The sequence below is a fragment of the Dermacentor albipictus genome, chromosome 1 (genome assembly GCF_038994185.2).
Source record: "Dermacentor albipictus isolate Rhodes 1998 colony chromosome 1, USDA_Dalb.pri_finalv2, whole genome shotgun sequence".
NCBI classification, from domain to species: Eukaryota; Metazoa; Arthropoda; class Arachnida; order Ixodida; family Ixodidae; genus Dermacentor; species Dermacentor albipictus.
In genome coordinates, this window is record NC_091821.1 from 207,970,581 (window position 1) to 207,987,646 (window position 17,066).

The following is a 17,066-nucleotide window of genomic DNA, read 5'->3' on the forward strand; positions in this document are numbered from 1 at the left end:
CCTCTTCATCTGCTTAGTAGATAATATACAATGCTTCACACTAAACTATAATACTAAGTATAATGCTTCGCATTTCAAACTGCTCCTAAGAGACATAACGAGCACCATTTCATCAGGAGTTGGCAACCAAAGTTCTGATTTCGTGCCTTGTCAACGTAGTGACATCTTTATTCATGGCCGCTGTGTTTGGACCATCGCTTGCACGGTTCATGCCCAAAACACTGTGACATCCGAAATTTCGATTACTGCTATTAAACATTGGCGCTGGGGGTATGTCATGGTGCCTCTGGGAAATCCGAATAATCGTGCAAGCCAAAAAAAAATTGGACGGCTGAAAAAATTGGTCGGCGATTGTCTTCTACATTTTTGCTGCCAAAATACATATTTTTTTTCAGCCAGATTTGAGGAAAAATTATCATCGCTATCACTGACACCCTGTCGGATCCAGCGTTCTCAATTTCGTTATACAGTAGCAGGAGAATACTCCATTGAATCAAACAAAGCGGGACCAACAAAATTTTAGATTTACTTCCTTATACAGTAAAAGCTTGTTATGGGGCCCCTGAAACGGTTTGGACAAATTTTGTAGACGCGTAGGGTACAGCTTAAGTAGAACATTTGCACCACAATTTAAGTGAAGCGTTACGTATTAATGGAGCTACAAGCGATTAGAAGTTACCATCCTCCCTAGCCATGCTTTTCCTCCTCAACTCGTTCGCCGAGCGAGCGGGGCTAAGCTCCGCCTTCACTGGTTCTGCGTCACGATGCGACGTCGCATCGTCCACTTCCGGTTGTTTTGGAGCCCGCCCACACTGGCGCGAGACCTCTCCGCTAGCCGCGTGGCCGTCGATCCCAAACGCGAGCTATCGAAGCAGCGTGCTTTGCGAGCAGTCTGTCGTAGCGCCGAACGTGTCTGGTATTCCGGTAACCACAGGCAAGCTGATCATTTCGGCAAATCACTGGAGGCATAAACCCAAGCTGATGAAGGAAGTTTAGCGTAGACGTACGTGAGCGGCCTGATCGGTCTGCACGGTCCAGACACTTGTTGGCGCAGCGCTTAACCAGCCAAACAAAGCGCTAACATTGCTCTAACCAAGTGTAAAACATTTTAAGCATTTATAAAAACAACGTGTTGATGATTAGACTCCTGCGAGAAATACACACCAGCAGCAAAGAAGAATGCACTTCGTTGCTGCTACTGTGTATGGTTGAACTCTGTGCCACCAGGTGGCTGCACTGTGCAGACCATTCACATTTGCCCTTCTGCTCATCTCATGGCTCATCCCGTTACGGCACAGTCAAGCGGCTAGACCCTGTCCCCTTGCGCATGCGTTTGCCCTAATACCGAACTCGCGAAACGCTATTGCGTTAGTAATCTTCCGGTGTAATGTGACTGCCACAAACGCGCAAATCCTGGTGCCGATCGGATTGCGGCAGTCCGATGCACAGCAGCCAGTTCGCTCGTACGCTGCCTTGCAGAGGGACACGATGTCACAGATTGACATATTGCCAGTCGCTACGTATGCAGTCCACAAGGCAACAAAATCGAATCATAGTGCTCGCGAAAAGACAGACCGACTCTGACCACGGAGCTCTCGTCAAAATCGAGTACGTTGTACACAAGCAGACGACCATTGCTGTTTGCTGGATGTTCTTAAGTGTACTGAAGGATTGTTCTTGTGCATTTTCTTTATGTTACTTTTCTTTTCATAAAAACAAATTAACTAACATTCTAACTATTACGAAGATCATTTGTTTATCATAAAGTTGGAAAACTTATCAATCACGCGCCCTGGTCAGCCAATCGGATAGCTCGCCCCACTGACGTCATATGGGTGATTTCGGTCATATGGGTAGGGGCGGCTTAAAATTCCGCCGAGCAGTGTGCTGTGATCGGCAGCGATATGCATTTTTAAAACCTTATAATAAATTACACGCTTTACGCGGAGCACTTAAATGTGTCAATTAATGATCAGAAGGACCTACTCTAACGACTCGGTACGTTTGTAGAAAATCGTCAAAAGCATTTCAGGGTCCCTTTAATCCAAATTCCGCGGGGATGCTACAAAAATTCGAATTATACAAAATTCGAACTAATGAAAGTCAGAAAGAAAGAATGTTTGGTTAAGGCGCATATATAGTCAGACATGGCGTGAGCCAGTGCGCACGTGCCACGTCATGTTGGTGAGAACAATGTCTATAGTTCGAAGCACTGGCGTAGCCAACATAACCGGACTCGGCCAACGCGGCCTGACGTGCCCAACTTCGAGATGGCTCTCGCCCCATCCGTGCGTTTGTTGCGCCGTCTGTGCATGGCACGGAAAAGAAAGGTGCCCGCGCCGCTTCGCCGACGGTCGCGGGCAGCCGTTGAAAGCGGTGCGTTGGTTGGGGATCGTTCTGCGCATGCTCTGAAGAGAACAGCCATAGGTGCACGTGTCGAAGTCGAGAGGGAACGGCATTTCGGCTGACACAGCACAAGTGCTGTAGTGTGAATGGCCGCGCGCTCCTTAAAAGCAACAGCTAAGCTCTAAAATGCACTCTTAAAACGCATCAAAACCTGCTGTTATGTTGGCCTTTGTTCTACTTTCATAGATGCACTGGCTGCATGCTACCAAGTTCCACTATGCTCATAAGTGGCGTCCAAACACGTATCCCAGCGATGCATTCCTTTGAATAATAGTCACAAATCTCAAAGGCTATGCTTTTTTGTACTGTGAGCGCCGATAAATGTCATGGCTGCCGTGTTATAGACATTACCTGGTGCCACTTCTCGGCAGAACACCTCGTAGATAAAGAGCATAGCCTCCGAGATGTAACATGAAAAAAATTTGCTATGGGGCTTGTTGAGGGGCCCTTTAAGAGGAAGTTTAACTTGGGTGCTCCTATCCAAATAAATGTAAAAGGAGAATTCGTTTTTCTCGTCCACCACTGCACCAAATTTGACGAGGTTTGTTGCATTTAAAAGAAGAACTTAAGATCCAGTGACTTGTGGTTTCGTATTTTTGATTGATGTTGTCAATTTTTTATTAAAACTTGGCAAAAATCGCAAATTTTCAGAAAACAAGACTATGAAGTTTACAACTATGAACTTTACTCAGAAACGAAAAATGATATCACAATTATGTGAATTGCATCTAATAGTACATCTAAAGTGGACAAAATTGATATCTTCCACATGAATCTCAAAAAGTTTAGTAATATGGAAATACAGCCTTTGCAGAACCCTTGTACACAACGTAACGAATTCACGTAAGATATAAATTGACATATCGAAGTTGTTCGTTTTGAATGATGTAGTGGCTGCCGTTTACAGAACCACAATATCTGTTCTTGATGCAGAGCTATTAATCTGTTAACTTCGTGCTTCTATCTTTTCTTGAACTTTAGAATTTTTGAAAATTCTTTTAACAAAATTCAGGCCCTAAATTTAATTTGTATGACCAACAGTCACTAGAATTTACCTTTATCTTTTAAATGCAATAAGTTTCATTAAAATCGGTCCAGGTGTTATCTCAGAAAAGCGTTTCTGCATTTTACATGTATTTGAATGGGTCGCATCGAAGTTGGGCCCGAGCTAGAGCTTCCTCTTAAGGGGGGATGCGGCTTTCGCTTCTCGAAAAAGGGCCAAAAAGGGAATTTTTGAAAACCACATTTTCAATTTTTATTACTCTTTTTCTATCTGATTCCGAAATATCATCACTGCGAACCACGTAGAAGTGCTCTAAAAGATTTATTTCATCAGCCAAGGTGGCGAAATATTTCGCGGAAATCGAGAAAGAACAGCATTTTTCAAGCCACAACATCTCTGGAACAGCACAACCGAGCGCCACCATCTTGGTCTCGTTGGAAAGCGCATTTCTCCGTGTTCAAATTTGCCGCTTCAGCTAGCTCCTCCATGCAGAAACAAGCACACAAAAAACAAATGATTGAAGACTGTGCCAGAGTCTGCGATTGGCTGCGCCCGCCACGTGACTCCAGCGCAGTTCGTCATTGGTCCGGCACTCGCATCGTCTGCTCGGCTCTTTGCACTTCGCGGGTCTGAAAGTATTCACTGGCCGTAATCTGGACTTGTCAAAACGTGTGCTACGCGGACATCGCAGTAGCGTGGCCGATCCCTGCATTTGTGGACGTCTGAGACCCGCAGCTAAACATAACGAGCATCGGCAACGCGGACATCGCTACCAAAATTCGCACGCGGAATCCGGACACGTGACTAAGCCTTTCAGCACTCAGTGTTTCAGACCAAGCAACTCGTGCACGCAATACTCGGACCTGCCGCTAAGCATTTCACATATAGGAGTCTCCAACTTGGCGATCAAGCACATCGCGCGCGGATATCTCAGACCCTCGCCTAGGCACAAGAAATAGGCATCGGTGCCTCCGCCTGCGGGACTACATGGTACATCGAGTGCCGACTCTTCGAGCCCGCGTCTAGGCATTTCACGTGTCGGCACCTCCAACTGCGCGTCTAAAAGCATCAAGTATCGACTCCTCGCGCCCAGGACTAGGCATTTCGTGCATCGGCACCTCGGACTGCGCGGCTAGGTACTTCACGGTTCGGTACCTCGGTCTGCACGACTAAGCACATCCGAGTGTCGACTCCTCGAGCCCGCGGCTACCAATTCCGTGCGTCGGAACCTCGGACTGCGTGACTAAGAACATATAGTGCCGACTCCTCGAGCCCGCGACTCGGCATTTCGCGCATCAGCGCCTCGGAGTGTGCGGCTAGGTACTTCGCTTGTCGGCACCTCGATCCGCGCGAATCAAAGGGCAGAGACCCAAAAATCACCTGTAAGCAAAGACAGCAAAAGCTACAATACTGGTGCATTTTGAGAGATGTGAACTGCCCCAAAAACTTTGAGAGACGTTTTCTCAGAAGTTTGTTTTGGGCACTCTGCATTGTCTGTCGAAAGGGTAGCATGGGAGTGCCTGGACCAATTTTGATCCTGTTTGTTTTTATGTGTTCTCTGAAGTGTGCTTAAGGGTATCACAGTCTTCAATATCTTGTTGAGGGCTTAGTTTTTATTCTGCATGCTAATTTGTGAATGACAAGTTCTGGTACAATTAGGAAAAGTGAACATGATGTTCTGTGTAAAAAAAAAAACATAGCAGTTAAAAAAATTTTGGAACTGTTGTACTTTGTAGTGCTCTTTTCAGCAAAGATGTAAACTACAGGCAGCTCCCTGGCATGTTTTGTTACAGTGCCAGGTTTTCCACAAGCGGAACACATGTAACATTATGTGAATTGAAAACTAGTCAAGATATCGTAATGAAACTGCATATTTCTTTATTTCAGACAGTTTTGAGTGTGGCTTCCAAATTTCGTTGCTCTAGGTCAAAGAACAAAAAAGTTAGCCCTGATCCTCCCCCCTTACCACATATCGCTCTCATGATACAGCCTGGTGACCGCGCGCAGCCACCATATGTGCAGTTGCAGCCGGAATAAATGTCTCCCACACTGGCGCCTCGCAACGTTGGTTGCCTCGTGCACTAGAAAAAAAGGCGCACTTGCTCTTCGCATTCGTCCCTTTCGAGCAGGCGAGATTGAGCCATGATTGTCGGCTCCCCTGGCATGTTTTCACTTGCACGTACAGTTTGGGAGCAAGGCGACGATGTTGTCGCCCTTGGACTTGATATGGAACCTTGCAGTAACCCTGACGGCCATGCCAACGGCAGAAATGCGCTTAGAGTGTCCTTATAATTGCTATTGCACAACGGCAGAAATGCGCTTAGAGTGTCCTTATAATTGCTATTGCAATAAATAAATAAATAAACAGGCAGGGCCGCATCCGTGTTTTCATCTTGAGAGAGAGAGAGAACTGACCTGCAACAGATGGCCGCAGATGGAACGAGCAAAGCTGCGTGGCGACGATCATTGCCAACGTGCTCCCACGTACTAGCACTCTCCCCTTCCACGATGGTGCAAAAGTTCGAATTATCGGTGGCGGTGCAGATTTGTGTGAATTAGCGGGATGCGTTACATGTTGCTTTCAATATGTTGTGACCCGTTGTGGTTTCTCAGTTGCCATGGTGTTTGGCTGCTGAGCACGAGGTCGTGGGTTCGAATCCCGGCCACGGCGGCCGCATTTAGATGGAGGCAAAATGTGAAAACATCCGTGTACTTAGATTTAGGTGCACGTTAAAGAACCCCAGGTGGTCGAAATTTCCGGATTCCTCTACTACGGCGTGCTTCATAATCAGCAAGTGGTTTTGGCATGTAAAACCTCATAATTTTTTTTTTATATGTTGTACAGTGGACCACAGCGGCTACTTTGAATGATCCGAAACTTCGAATTAACGAGTTGTGAATTAACAAGCATTTACTGTAGGGCATTTGAATCTCAATAAACGGAAATCACTTAAGGGGGGACAAGGCACTTTATTTTCTTAAACAATTTCAATTAAATTTGCACAGTTCATGTATTTTACCAGCTGATTTCAAAAATGCAATTATTTTTTTTTCGATAAATATTTTTATGGTATCCAAAAGATGATGTTCTTTGTTTCAGGCGTAATGAGCTAATTAACAGCAACTTGCACGGTAACATACAGCACACTGAATCAATTCTGAGTGTTCACAATGTGTCATAAGCTCTAAATCATTGTTTTAGGCCATTTCTGAACGACGTTATGTGTGTCAAATTAAGCCACATAAAGGCCCACCTTGGTAATCGAAAAATATGAAGTTGGACATTTGTTATGGTAAAGTTTCACAACCTATAACTTCGCTTAAAAATAGCCTAAAGCAACAATTTATAGGTCACGACGCATTATGATCAATCAAATCGATTTCGTGTGGTATACATTGCTGTGCAAGTTGCTGTTAACTAGATAATTAAGCCCTAAACAAAGAACATCCTGTTTTGGATATCATGACAAATATTTATCATAGAAAAAAATTATTTCATTCTTGAAGTCAGCTGGTGAAAATGCATTAACTGTGCAAATTATATTCAAATTGTTTTAAAAAATAAAGCTTTTTAAGTGCCTCGTCCCCCCTTAACTCTTTCATTACCACGCCTATTCAAATCGATCGCCGGTGATCGATGCATCAGATCGCAGGTTTCGACATGTTGTTGTTATGTCTTATCCATTTATGGCCATCCAAGCATTAACACAGGCACCGAACTTTCAGAATCAGTTAAAATTTTTCCGCTTCAATAATGTTGTGATTTTTTATAGACCGTTTTGCAAAATAATGTGTGTATATTGTAGCGAAAAGAGGCGTGGCTGTGACCTTCTGCCTTACTCAAGAAAAAAAGCATGTCGCTCACAATTAGCTGTACTAGCATCATAATTTTGTCATCAAATCACTCCCAGCAAGTCAAGGATTAAATTATGTCGCCAGCTTTGACGTGTGACAGTGCTGAGCGGTGATAATTAACTGAAAATGACACCAGCTGTTCACTAGTGAGCTTCGGTTTAGAGTCCGGGTCATTATATTCTGTTAAAGTGTATTTCTGTAGGTCCACCGCTTGTCCAACATGTGAACTTGGCATTTTCAACCAGTTTCCAAGAGTTTCGGTTTCGCTTCTCGTAAAATCCAGGCAAGGGGTGCTGCTGGTGTCACTGTTCAGTTATTGAAAGTCGCTCCCATGGCGTCGTCCCACGCGGCTGCATTACAAGAAAATCGTCATGCTTGAAAATATGCGGCACCCGCGCTTCAATTTAGTGATGACGACTAGAGTTATGATTCCGAAGATGACAGCAAAGCAGATTCAAGCTCTGACGGCGACAATGGTTGGAGTCTGCATGGGACATCGCAGCGTTTCACTGGAGAGTTTCCCTTACGGCTTTGAGCAGTTTCCTACTTTGTGTGTGCTTATCTGGTGATCTTTCTGCACGACCCGAGAGCTGTACTGTTTATCTTCAGTGCATGCTTCGCTTGGTTATGATGTGCTGCCACTTGCAGCAAAGAAACTTCCTTTCACGCCAAGAAGGCCGCCCGTAGCACATCTTGGCCCAACACTACAGATCAGCGCAAGACAGTTTACAACGGCGTGAGATATCTTTCTACTCTTCTGCAGAGGTGTTAAAGACAATCGACATTCTGCAAAAATGCAAACAGATATGCTTGGATGCATAATCTTGTAGTTGCCCAGCTACGCTGAGAGCGATCGGTCCTGGAAGACGTGCATGACTTTAGCGAACTGGCAAGTATGCTCCTTGGACTTCTCATTAGACGATCCTCAGAAGATGCCGAAAAGGCAGAACTGCAAAATGTGTTATGAGGACTACAAAGTTTAACAAAAACCAGACGTTTTGTGGGACAAGTGCGGACTGCACCTACGCTTCACAAAATCCAGGAACTGCTTCACTGCATGGCATGAGCAATCAACTGGCCTTTGTTTCTTTTTTTGTATCCAAAGAACGGCAGTGTACTGAGCATTGATTTTTTCAGACACTATTCCTGGATTATTTCTTTCTGTAGTGCATATTCTGAATTTCCTTTGATATTAATGTTTTTGTAGATATGTTTTTATTGTTGTTTTTATCAACTGGCAACAAAAATGGCACTTTCTAGAATTTCAAAGTTTTACCTAATAATTTTCTTTTTGTTTGGCAACATATGTTTTTGGAAAGAGCATTTCATTATTCACAATATGCTATGCTGTAATGTGTATTGGAATATTATTTGTAGTGGTAAATAATTTTTTTCCGGGACCTATATAAAGCTATATTTTCTAGTAGTAAGGAATGAGTTAAACGGAACTGCCTCTTAAACGGAACACCATCCTCATGGTTGGTTGGTTTTATTCATGCAATTGTATTCAGCTTTCTCTCTCAGTAGATCGAACTCCTGATAAACGAAACCAATTTCCCCGATCCCTTGAGGTTCCGTTTAAAGAGAGTCCACTGTATATGATAGATTGTTATACAGTCGAAACCACCTAAATGATGCCCGTTTTAACAATATATCAGTTATAACATTGAGAAGCTGCTGCACCGTCAACTTTGTATGTTTTCTATAGTCAAATAACCTGCTTACTACAATGCCTCCATGCCGCATTATCGGTTATAATGAGGAAGTCTAGCTACTGGGTGTCTAAGCCGAAAGGTAATGTAATGCGAAATCCTTGAAAAGAAAACTGTCGAGCTACTGCATGCTGCCACAGGCTAATGCTTCTCCTCATTGCCAAACTCGTGTGCCTCTCTCCTGTCGCCCTGCCATCCCTCCGAGCACGAATAGGCTGTGCCCATAGCACTATGCCACTCCACCCTCTGAAACTCGAATGGACCGCACCAACTTCGCTGACAGCACTGGGCGCTGCTCATGGCTGCTCTGAAATTGTTCGCTGGCCTTCATGCTCTGCAGTTCTGCCAACAGATTAAGCTGCTCGTGCTCGTCTGTGATGGTTATTCAGTCATTCCTGGCCACATAGTCTCTCAGCCTCGTTTGGCTCGCCGCCAAAAGGGAAGATGTCTGTTCTGCCCCTGAACCTCGGCAATGCACGACGTTGCCGATGAAAAGCCAATCGTCGCGAACATGCTTACATCGGATAGTGACAATGACGGCGTCAATGACAACAATGACACGGCAGGGCAGGCTGCCCCAGTGTTGATCTTGCTGGAGGCCCTGCAGATAATTCAGTCCCCCCGAGGCTTCGTTTTCATGAGGGACCTTCCACTGCACTATGTGTAGCACCTGGATGCCTTGGAGAAGGATGTTGGCAAGCTTAGCGTGAAGCAGGCAAAGCTGACGGACATGGGGTTTCCTTGTGCAAGCCAGTGAGAAGTACGCTGTGAGATGCTTGTGGGGATCTCGCCCCAGCATTTCTTCTGAATTTCTCAAGTTGAGAGGCTGCTGTGGCAACATTCTCGCATTTTTTTAAAAGGCCCCTTTTGAGGCCACCAAAGTGATGTGTCTGTGGAGCTCGCATGTCACTTCCTGCCCGTGACTCTGCTTTGCACTTACAGCAGTGCCGTTCTTGAACGCCGACAGCCACGGCTTGTTAAATGCGATCAGAGGGTGCGGTGAAACCAGAGTTAAATAGTTTAATGAGCCAACGCAATAAGCAGCCAGATGGAAGGTGGTGTGGAGGGGCTCCAGCCTCACCACCATTACAGTTTTCATAGAACAGTTCTCTCATTCCCCATTTTGATTTTTTTCATGCGACCCGCTTATAACAATGGAATTTTCGTGGCACTTGAATATTGTTATAAGTGGGTTCGACTGTATCTGTGTTCATTTATCAAGGTTCAACTGTATGTGTTCTCATCTTTATGTGCTTGTCTGTCTCGCTAAAGCCTATGTATTGCACAATATGCATCAACTCGCCAAATGTCATGTATTACTGGACCAAGGGTTCTCAAAGTGGACTCCGCACTTCGGTAGTCTGCAGGCAGTGAGAGACCCACGCGGAAGCAGTGCGAATACGGTTTGCCGGCCCATGGTGGTCGCGCTTCATGCTTTTACTTTGTGCTGGTGAGCGCAGGTTGTAACACATTGGCAGGAATCAAATTGGAAGGTCTGTAAGCTGAGAGGTACTTCCGAATTAGCAGTGTTTGCCTGGTCAACTCTTGTTTCCAGATGACAATATCGGCTGGTTAAATGGCATTTTGTACGGACACGTGGGGCAAGTTCACATATTATTTGGGGTTCAGGCACATTGGTTTCGGCATAGAGCTGTTTTGATACAGGCTGGTTTGCTGCCACACTGTGTTGGTTCGGTAATAAAAAAAGCAACAAGTATGTCAATTTGCTTGAGGGGCATCGTTGCAATGGTGGGCGACGTAGGCATTTAGGCTTAGTGTTGTGAATGGTATATCGAAGATCATTTTCAAGCGCGAGTACTTGTGACATTTGTTTGCAGAAAAAAAAAAAAGCTATTTGTTTGTGTGAAGACGCTGCCTTTGGCATGTGGTGCCTAGAGCGGCAACTGTGTAGTCAGTGAGTTCTGCGTTATGGTGTGAGGAGCAGTATCCTCGTAGTAGTGATGGCTTTGAAGTTTCACATGGTTCTACCAACATGTGACAATGGTTTTTGCTTACCTATGTGTGGTTCAGTGAGAAAAGTGCCACAAAAACAACGAAAGCCACATCCCACCACCACGGACTTGGTTTTTGTACTTGAGATGGCAGCCGCATCGTGGGCTGCCATGCATCTGGCCATGATTGAGCGAACACCCAAGAATATGCATCCTTTGCTGCAAGAACACTGGTTTTGGTACCACCCAACAGGCATCGTGCGCAGACTCGGCGTCACTGAACGTAAATTTGCACAAAGAGGCCGCATTTTTGGTCAATCACTTTCATGCTCGGCACTGGATTTGTCGGTGCCTACAGGGGATGATGTGCGCCGAAAAAACGCTGTTGCTCAGCATCCTGTGCTGAGTTACACAAAACATTGCAAAAGTGATCTTATCTCTGAAAGCAATCAACCCAGAATACCGCTTCATGGCAGTGCTGCCATCACTGACTGAGGCATTTGGCACACTTTGCATTGTTGGCAATGCGGTTCCAAGCCTCCAGAAAGACTTGCCACAGTATACTAATGGAATTTTAATAGTAAAATTTCATTTTGCAATGCATTCCCCATCTGTGCTGTCTGATTTTGCAGCAACGAAATTCTCCCAAAACCAATTTTTTTTTCGCTTTGCCCACCGATTTCGCTATTGTGAGTTTCAACTGTATGATATTTTACTGGTTGAATGGTATGCAATTTTTGGCTTCTCTGTTTCTTTTTTCCCCTGGTTTGTTTTGATCGTCTGAAGAGACATTTCTTTGATGTTTTGCATGTAGCAGCTGGAGTTGCTCGAGTTGCCCGAGTCAAGGCGAAGGGGCAGGAGACCTCGGTTGGACCCTAGCAAGCTGGATCCGCACTGCCTCACCGGAGATGAGAATGTCTCTGTGATCAATCGGCTGACCGGGAAGAAGGTCAGAATCTCTCTCCCTACGCCCCCGTGTATCCTCTGTCACTTATTGCAGTGGAATCTCGATGTTACGAATCTCACGGGGTCACGAAAAATATTCGTAATAGCCAAAATTCGTATTATCGAAACAATTAAAACTAGCTAAATTAAAGAGTCAGAGGTGAACTCATTTAGGCACACATACGTAAAAAGCATTTATTTCTTGAAGAAAAAGTCTTTAATGTCATGCTGCCGCTTTTCATTTGTCGGGTCACTTAGCAGACTTCGTTCAAATCCATAAAAACACACGCACGTGTCGTCGCTGATTTCATCCGCGGCCATAGCACGCCTCAGAACTTCGAGCGCGTGCAGCGTTTCAGCCGCCGGTGGTGGACCTTCGTCGTCATCCACGTCTAACACAATGAACGCAGTCCGAAGCACAGCAGCTACTCCGTCCGATGGCACGTGGAAAAGCACAAAAGCAACAAAAGCGCCACTGCTTCAAACTCTTCGCACCCAGTCGCGGCCTCCGCGCCGTCTGGCGCCACATCCGCGTCTCCGAAAGAGAAGGGGAGAAATCGCGTGACTGCGCACTGTTCTCTTTCGTGGCAGTTGGTGGGGTGGCGTTTATTCAGGCGAAAGCTTCGGCTCATGCTCGCGGTCGCGTCTGTCCGTGCGCTGGAATCAAGGCAACTGTGGCGTTTCCTCCGCGCAGCGGTGCAACCTCCTCCCCTCCTTAGCAACCACCGCGCCGGTGGGGGGCGCCGCTGTGCATAACAACCGTGACGTCACACAGTGGCAGAATGAAGGCGCGCGCACGTTGGCAGTGCGTCGGCGGTGGCAGCTGCACCGCAGCTCTTTCGACAGATGTCTCGTTGCAGTCGAGTGAGTTAGACGCATGGCTCCGAAGCGGCCCAGTGATTCCGCGCCAAGCGGTTTGGGGAAGCGGCAGCGGGTGCCGGATTCCCCCCCAACACCGAACGCCAAAAGAACAAAGAGCGAATGCACATGCGACGACTGAACATGTCACTAGATGCGAAAGCAAGGGAGGCAGAACGGAAACGCCAACAGCAACTGATTAGATCTCCGGGTACCAAATGTAGGGAAGCAGAACGAAAGCGGCAGCAGCGACAGGCGATATCGCCGAACACCAAAGCAAATGAATTGATGCGCAGACAGCAGCAGCAACTGGCTATGTCACTGAACAGCAAAGCCACGAAAGCGGAGCGCAGACAGCAGCAGCGTCTGGCTTTTGCCAAGCACACTTTAGAATTTCCAGTGTCTTCGGTAATTTTCGTATCAGCCGACGCAGGTCGAAAACTGATTTGTAACAACCGATCTCTAGCACGTTGCAAAGTCATGGGGCTTGGCCGAAACCACAAAAAAGTTCGTATCATCCGGAAATTCGTATTAGCCGTGATCGCATCATCGAGATTCCACTGTATAAACTGTGCAGCACTCCTTTAGGCATTTTATTGAATGAACTTTTCTTACAGATCACTGGAAGCAAGGCACCTCCTCTGAAGCACCTTGCCGAGTGGTTAGAGAAAAACCCGATGTTTGATGTTGATCCGAAATGGTCGCAGCTTGTCAAGGAACGGGTATGCAATCTTGCTTGTTTTTTTGCAATATATATATATATATATATATATATATATATATATATATATATATATATATATATATATATATATATATATATATATTATTTCCTTCTTTTCAATTGCTTTTCTTTCTGTCTTGTCACTCAAAGAGCCTCTGATTAGTAAGGCATGTGTGTGTGCCTTGTTTGCACTTGTATATGTGTCTGTGTTTCTATTCACTTCCTGTCTTCCTCACATAGTTTAAAATTTTGCTGAACCTCTGATTAGGTCTTGGCATTGCAAACAAACATTGTGGCATGTTAATGATGTGGTGACCATTGTGTCTGCAAAGGATTGCACCCCTGTTTGCCATGAAAATATGGGAAATTCAAACGGAAGCCTGCATGCACTCATCCATGGAGCAGCCAATCTTCTTCTCCTGCCTGGCAGATGCCTGAATGTTTGCACTCGTTGACCTTATTGGCGATCAAACATGAGATCGGACACATGAGCCCTGGACTGACGGCCGTAGTAGTGGAAAGTCTCAGCGGCGTGCATGTTTTGGCCAGCAGGTTGGCTTGATTGGGCCTCATTCGGCTAGCCAACACACTGATCTTGCGCGATAGCATCGATTGCATGGTTGTGTATTCATGGTGGTGCAGAGCACGTGTACGTAATTTGTTATTCCCCTCGTATGGGCACAGCTAGATAATGGCAGGCCATCAAAATTTGCAGGAGGCCCTTTGCTGGCCTGTCAGAAGCACCCCACTAGCATTTCTTTTACATGGATCTGTTAATTTTCTTTCTTTTTTTTGTCAATATCTGTATGTATGCCTGTGATGAATGTCAGATATAACGAAGCTATTTTCGTAGCTGATACAACTTCTTTATAACGAGGTTCTGGTGTATTCAGTAAAACCTCATTCATACAACACCATTTTGTACGATTTCCTGGGCCCAGCGTTCACAACGGAGAGCGCAAATTATGACCCAATACAGTTATGTTTCTTTTTTACCGGTTAAAACGTTCCCAGAAAATATCATCTTTTGGTACCACCAATCATATGATACATTTTCTGGCCACTCGATCCTACGTGTGAACGAAAATGTGGACATGTGCCTCCACAAGATTCCTTGGAAGTAGCAGATAATGCGCCTGCGACCACGTGAACGAGGGCTCAGAGTTAAATAGTAGTGCACTCTGGCAAGAGGAAATGCTATTTCAAATGGGCTTGTGCAACTCCATAGTGATGGCAGGACCTCTCAACAACCAGTGGTGTCACACTCAGAATATCAAACGTAAGATCTGCACTGTACATGTACAGCAAAAACCCTCTAAGGGTCAAAGAATTTCAAACGCATTTCACGGAACACTTGATATACTTCATAGTAACCTTTTGCAGCATTTTTGTCCATTGTCAGAAGAATTGTTTCTAATTATTTTGCCTTAGAGGAGTGCTTTCAGTGCTTATTTTCAGTGCTTATTTCTCTCTCTCTCTCTCTCTCGACTTGCACACAGTCTTTCCTCTCTTGTGAAGTGTGGTACACATAGCCAGCATAGCAATTGTTCTTGTTAAATTTCTTGTGCAGAGGTGGTTGCAGCAGGCAAAACAAAACGAAGATGCGAAGAACCAGATGTCTCAGTCAACATCTGCAAGGCGCAAACGTGTAAGTACTGCTTTTTGTTTTCTTCGTAGGTGTTTGACTTTAAAAATACAAGTGCTCCAAGTGTTCAGCGTCAGCCAAATGTTTATTATGTGGGGTAAATTTTAGCTCATTTTCTTGCGGTTACCACTGGGCCTAATCTGTGCTGCACTAGCATTGTGTCCAAAAACCAGCTACGAATGAATCAAACAAACGTGCCAAGTCGTTTGTTTTCTCACTTTGAAAGCACTTATTCTGAATCGGAACCTGTGCACGAGGAATCTGCACATCTGCTTGTCTCTTTGGCTGCTTCAACTTCAGTAGTGTCGTCACGTAACAGGTAATTTTCTGAGCATGACAGCTACTCTTTCCTTATAAATGGTTACCCTTTGCTACCAGCACACTCCGTGCGCCTTTCTCCTGAACTGTTGTGTTTTGTTGCATGTCAGAGTTCAGCGGCGTTGTGATTTGCACTCCCAATTTGCAAGAGCACAAAGTTCTTGTCTTGCCATACTCTAATCAGGAATCGATAAATGTCTACATTTGTTCTTCATATGCGAAAGGCAGCCACTGACACAACGTTATCTTTCTTCAAAATGAAAGCCGATGCTGCCACATGAAGCACACCATCCAGCTGCTGCTCGCCATAAAGTTTGTAGCCTGGATGCCCTGCTTCTTTGCAAGTTGGCGAGCCCCATTTTGTTTTGTTTCACCTGATACAGTACAGCCATTGTGTCAGAGGCTTCTGATGCATTAAAATATTGTTTCTTCGACCTTTAGCTAATGGCCTATCTTTGGTCCGTAGAAAACCTGCTGTGTCTTACTGATAGCTTTCAGCTTTTTATGTTGCCACCTCAAATAGAGGATGCATATTTCATTGACACTGAAGTGTTTCTGAATGAACAGTTGCCATTCTCCAACTCGTAGCTTTAGACTTGAAGCTAGGGTAGTGTAGCTTCTGTGCCAACCCATTGTGACACATGCTGGCAGTCCAATCACTCCATGCACATGTCAACATGACCAATGGCTCAATTGAGCTTGCAAAGAAAACATGTAATATTTGCTTACTGCAAATGGTGCTAGGTAGCGCTAAGAAACAGCTGGCCTCAGCAGTTGGCCATCATCTGTCGAAATCGAAACCAGGCCACTGTTTGCAGTGCCGAGCTGCAAGTGCGATCATTATGCAAAGGGAAAAGATATGTGAATTTTTAAGGACCAATGAGGTGGGTGCATTAATTACACAAATAAATACAATATGTTGAAGTGAAACCAAAGTGAATGTGAATCTGAAAAAAGCAGTTATGCCCATAGATTGACCCGACAAGGAACTGTATGCAAAATGGAAATTATTGTGAACATGACAGCATTTCTGTTGTGTTAAACAGTAGGACTTCTTGGCATATTTATCCTAATGCAGTGTTGTGACAAAAAAAAAAGCAAGGCAGCTATTGTGCAGTAAGGTATAAAATGAAGTACGCTGTATTCATAAAGAATTACTATATGTTGTTCTATCTATTGTTCTCTTGTTCGCCTTGCAGATCCGATGAGCCGTGTTTGGCTATTAGGACACAGTAAACCAAAGGCTGCATTAATGGCAGTTATGGAGCGCATATCCTCACCTTATGGCTGCATTTGTGGGTGCAGCTGGTAAATGTGCACAGTAGATCTAGCATGGGCATAGTAAACCGGGCACCTGTTATCGAAGCTGCTCATTGCCAGCCAAGCCAGGATTCACTCTTTTGGACGAGCATGCCAAACTGTTTAGGACTTAATTGTTCCGGCTTTTTCGTGATTACTGTATTTTCCGTAATAGAAGTAGCACTAACTTTACGCTAGTAGAAAGAAAAAAAAAAGGTATATAAGTCACACCGGTGCATAAGGTGCACATTGTTTAACTCGGTTGGCACGATGAAATCCGATTCTGCACGCTTGTACACTCATCATAAAATGTCGTGCTTACTCATTTCTGGGCACTAAATCTACAACA

At 45.0% G+C, this 17,066-nt stretch overlaps 1 protein-coding gene across 11 annotated transcripts in view; it reads left to right on the forward strand.

The window, feature by feature from the left end:
- Positions 1–17,066, forward strand: part of kis (chromodomain helicase DNA binding protein kismet) — a 200,046-nt gene that overhangs the window by 166,350 nt on the left and 16,630 nt on the right. For 9 of the 11 annotated variants that reach the window (XM_065438209.2, XM_065438203.2, XM_065438214.2 and 6 more), the window contains 3 exons: positions 11,743–11,877; positions 13,349–13,453; positions 15,026–15,103. In XM_065438209.2, coding sequence (XP_065294281.1) covers positions 11,743–11,877; positions 13,349–13,453; positions 15,026–15,103 — 318 coding nt within the window. The remainder of the gene's footprint in view (positions 1–11,742; positions 11,878–13,348; positions 13,454–15,025; positions 15,104–17,066) is intronic. The other 2 variants (XM_065438211.2, XM_070530808.1) reach the window with 1 other exon arrangement.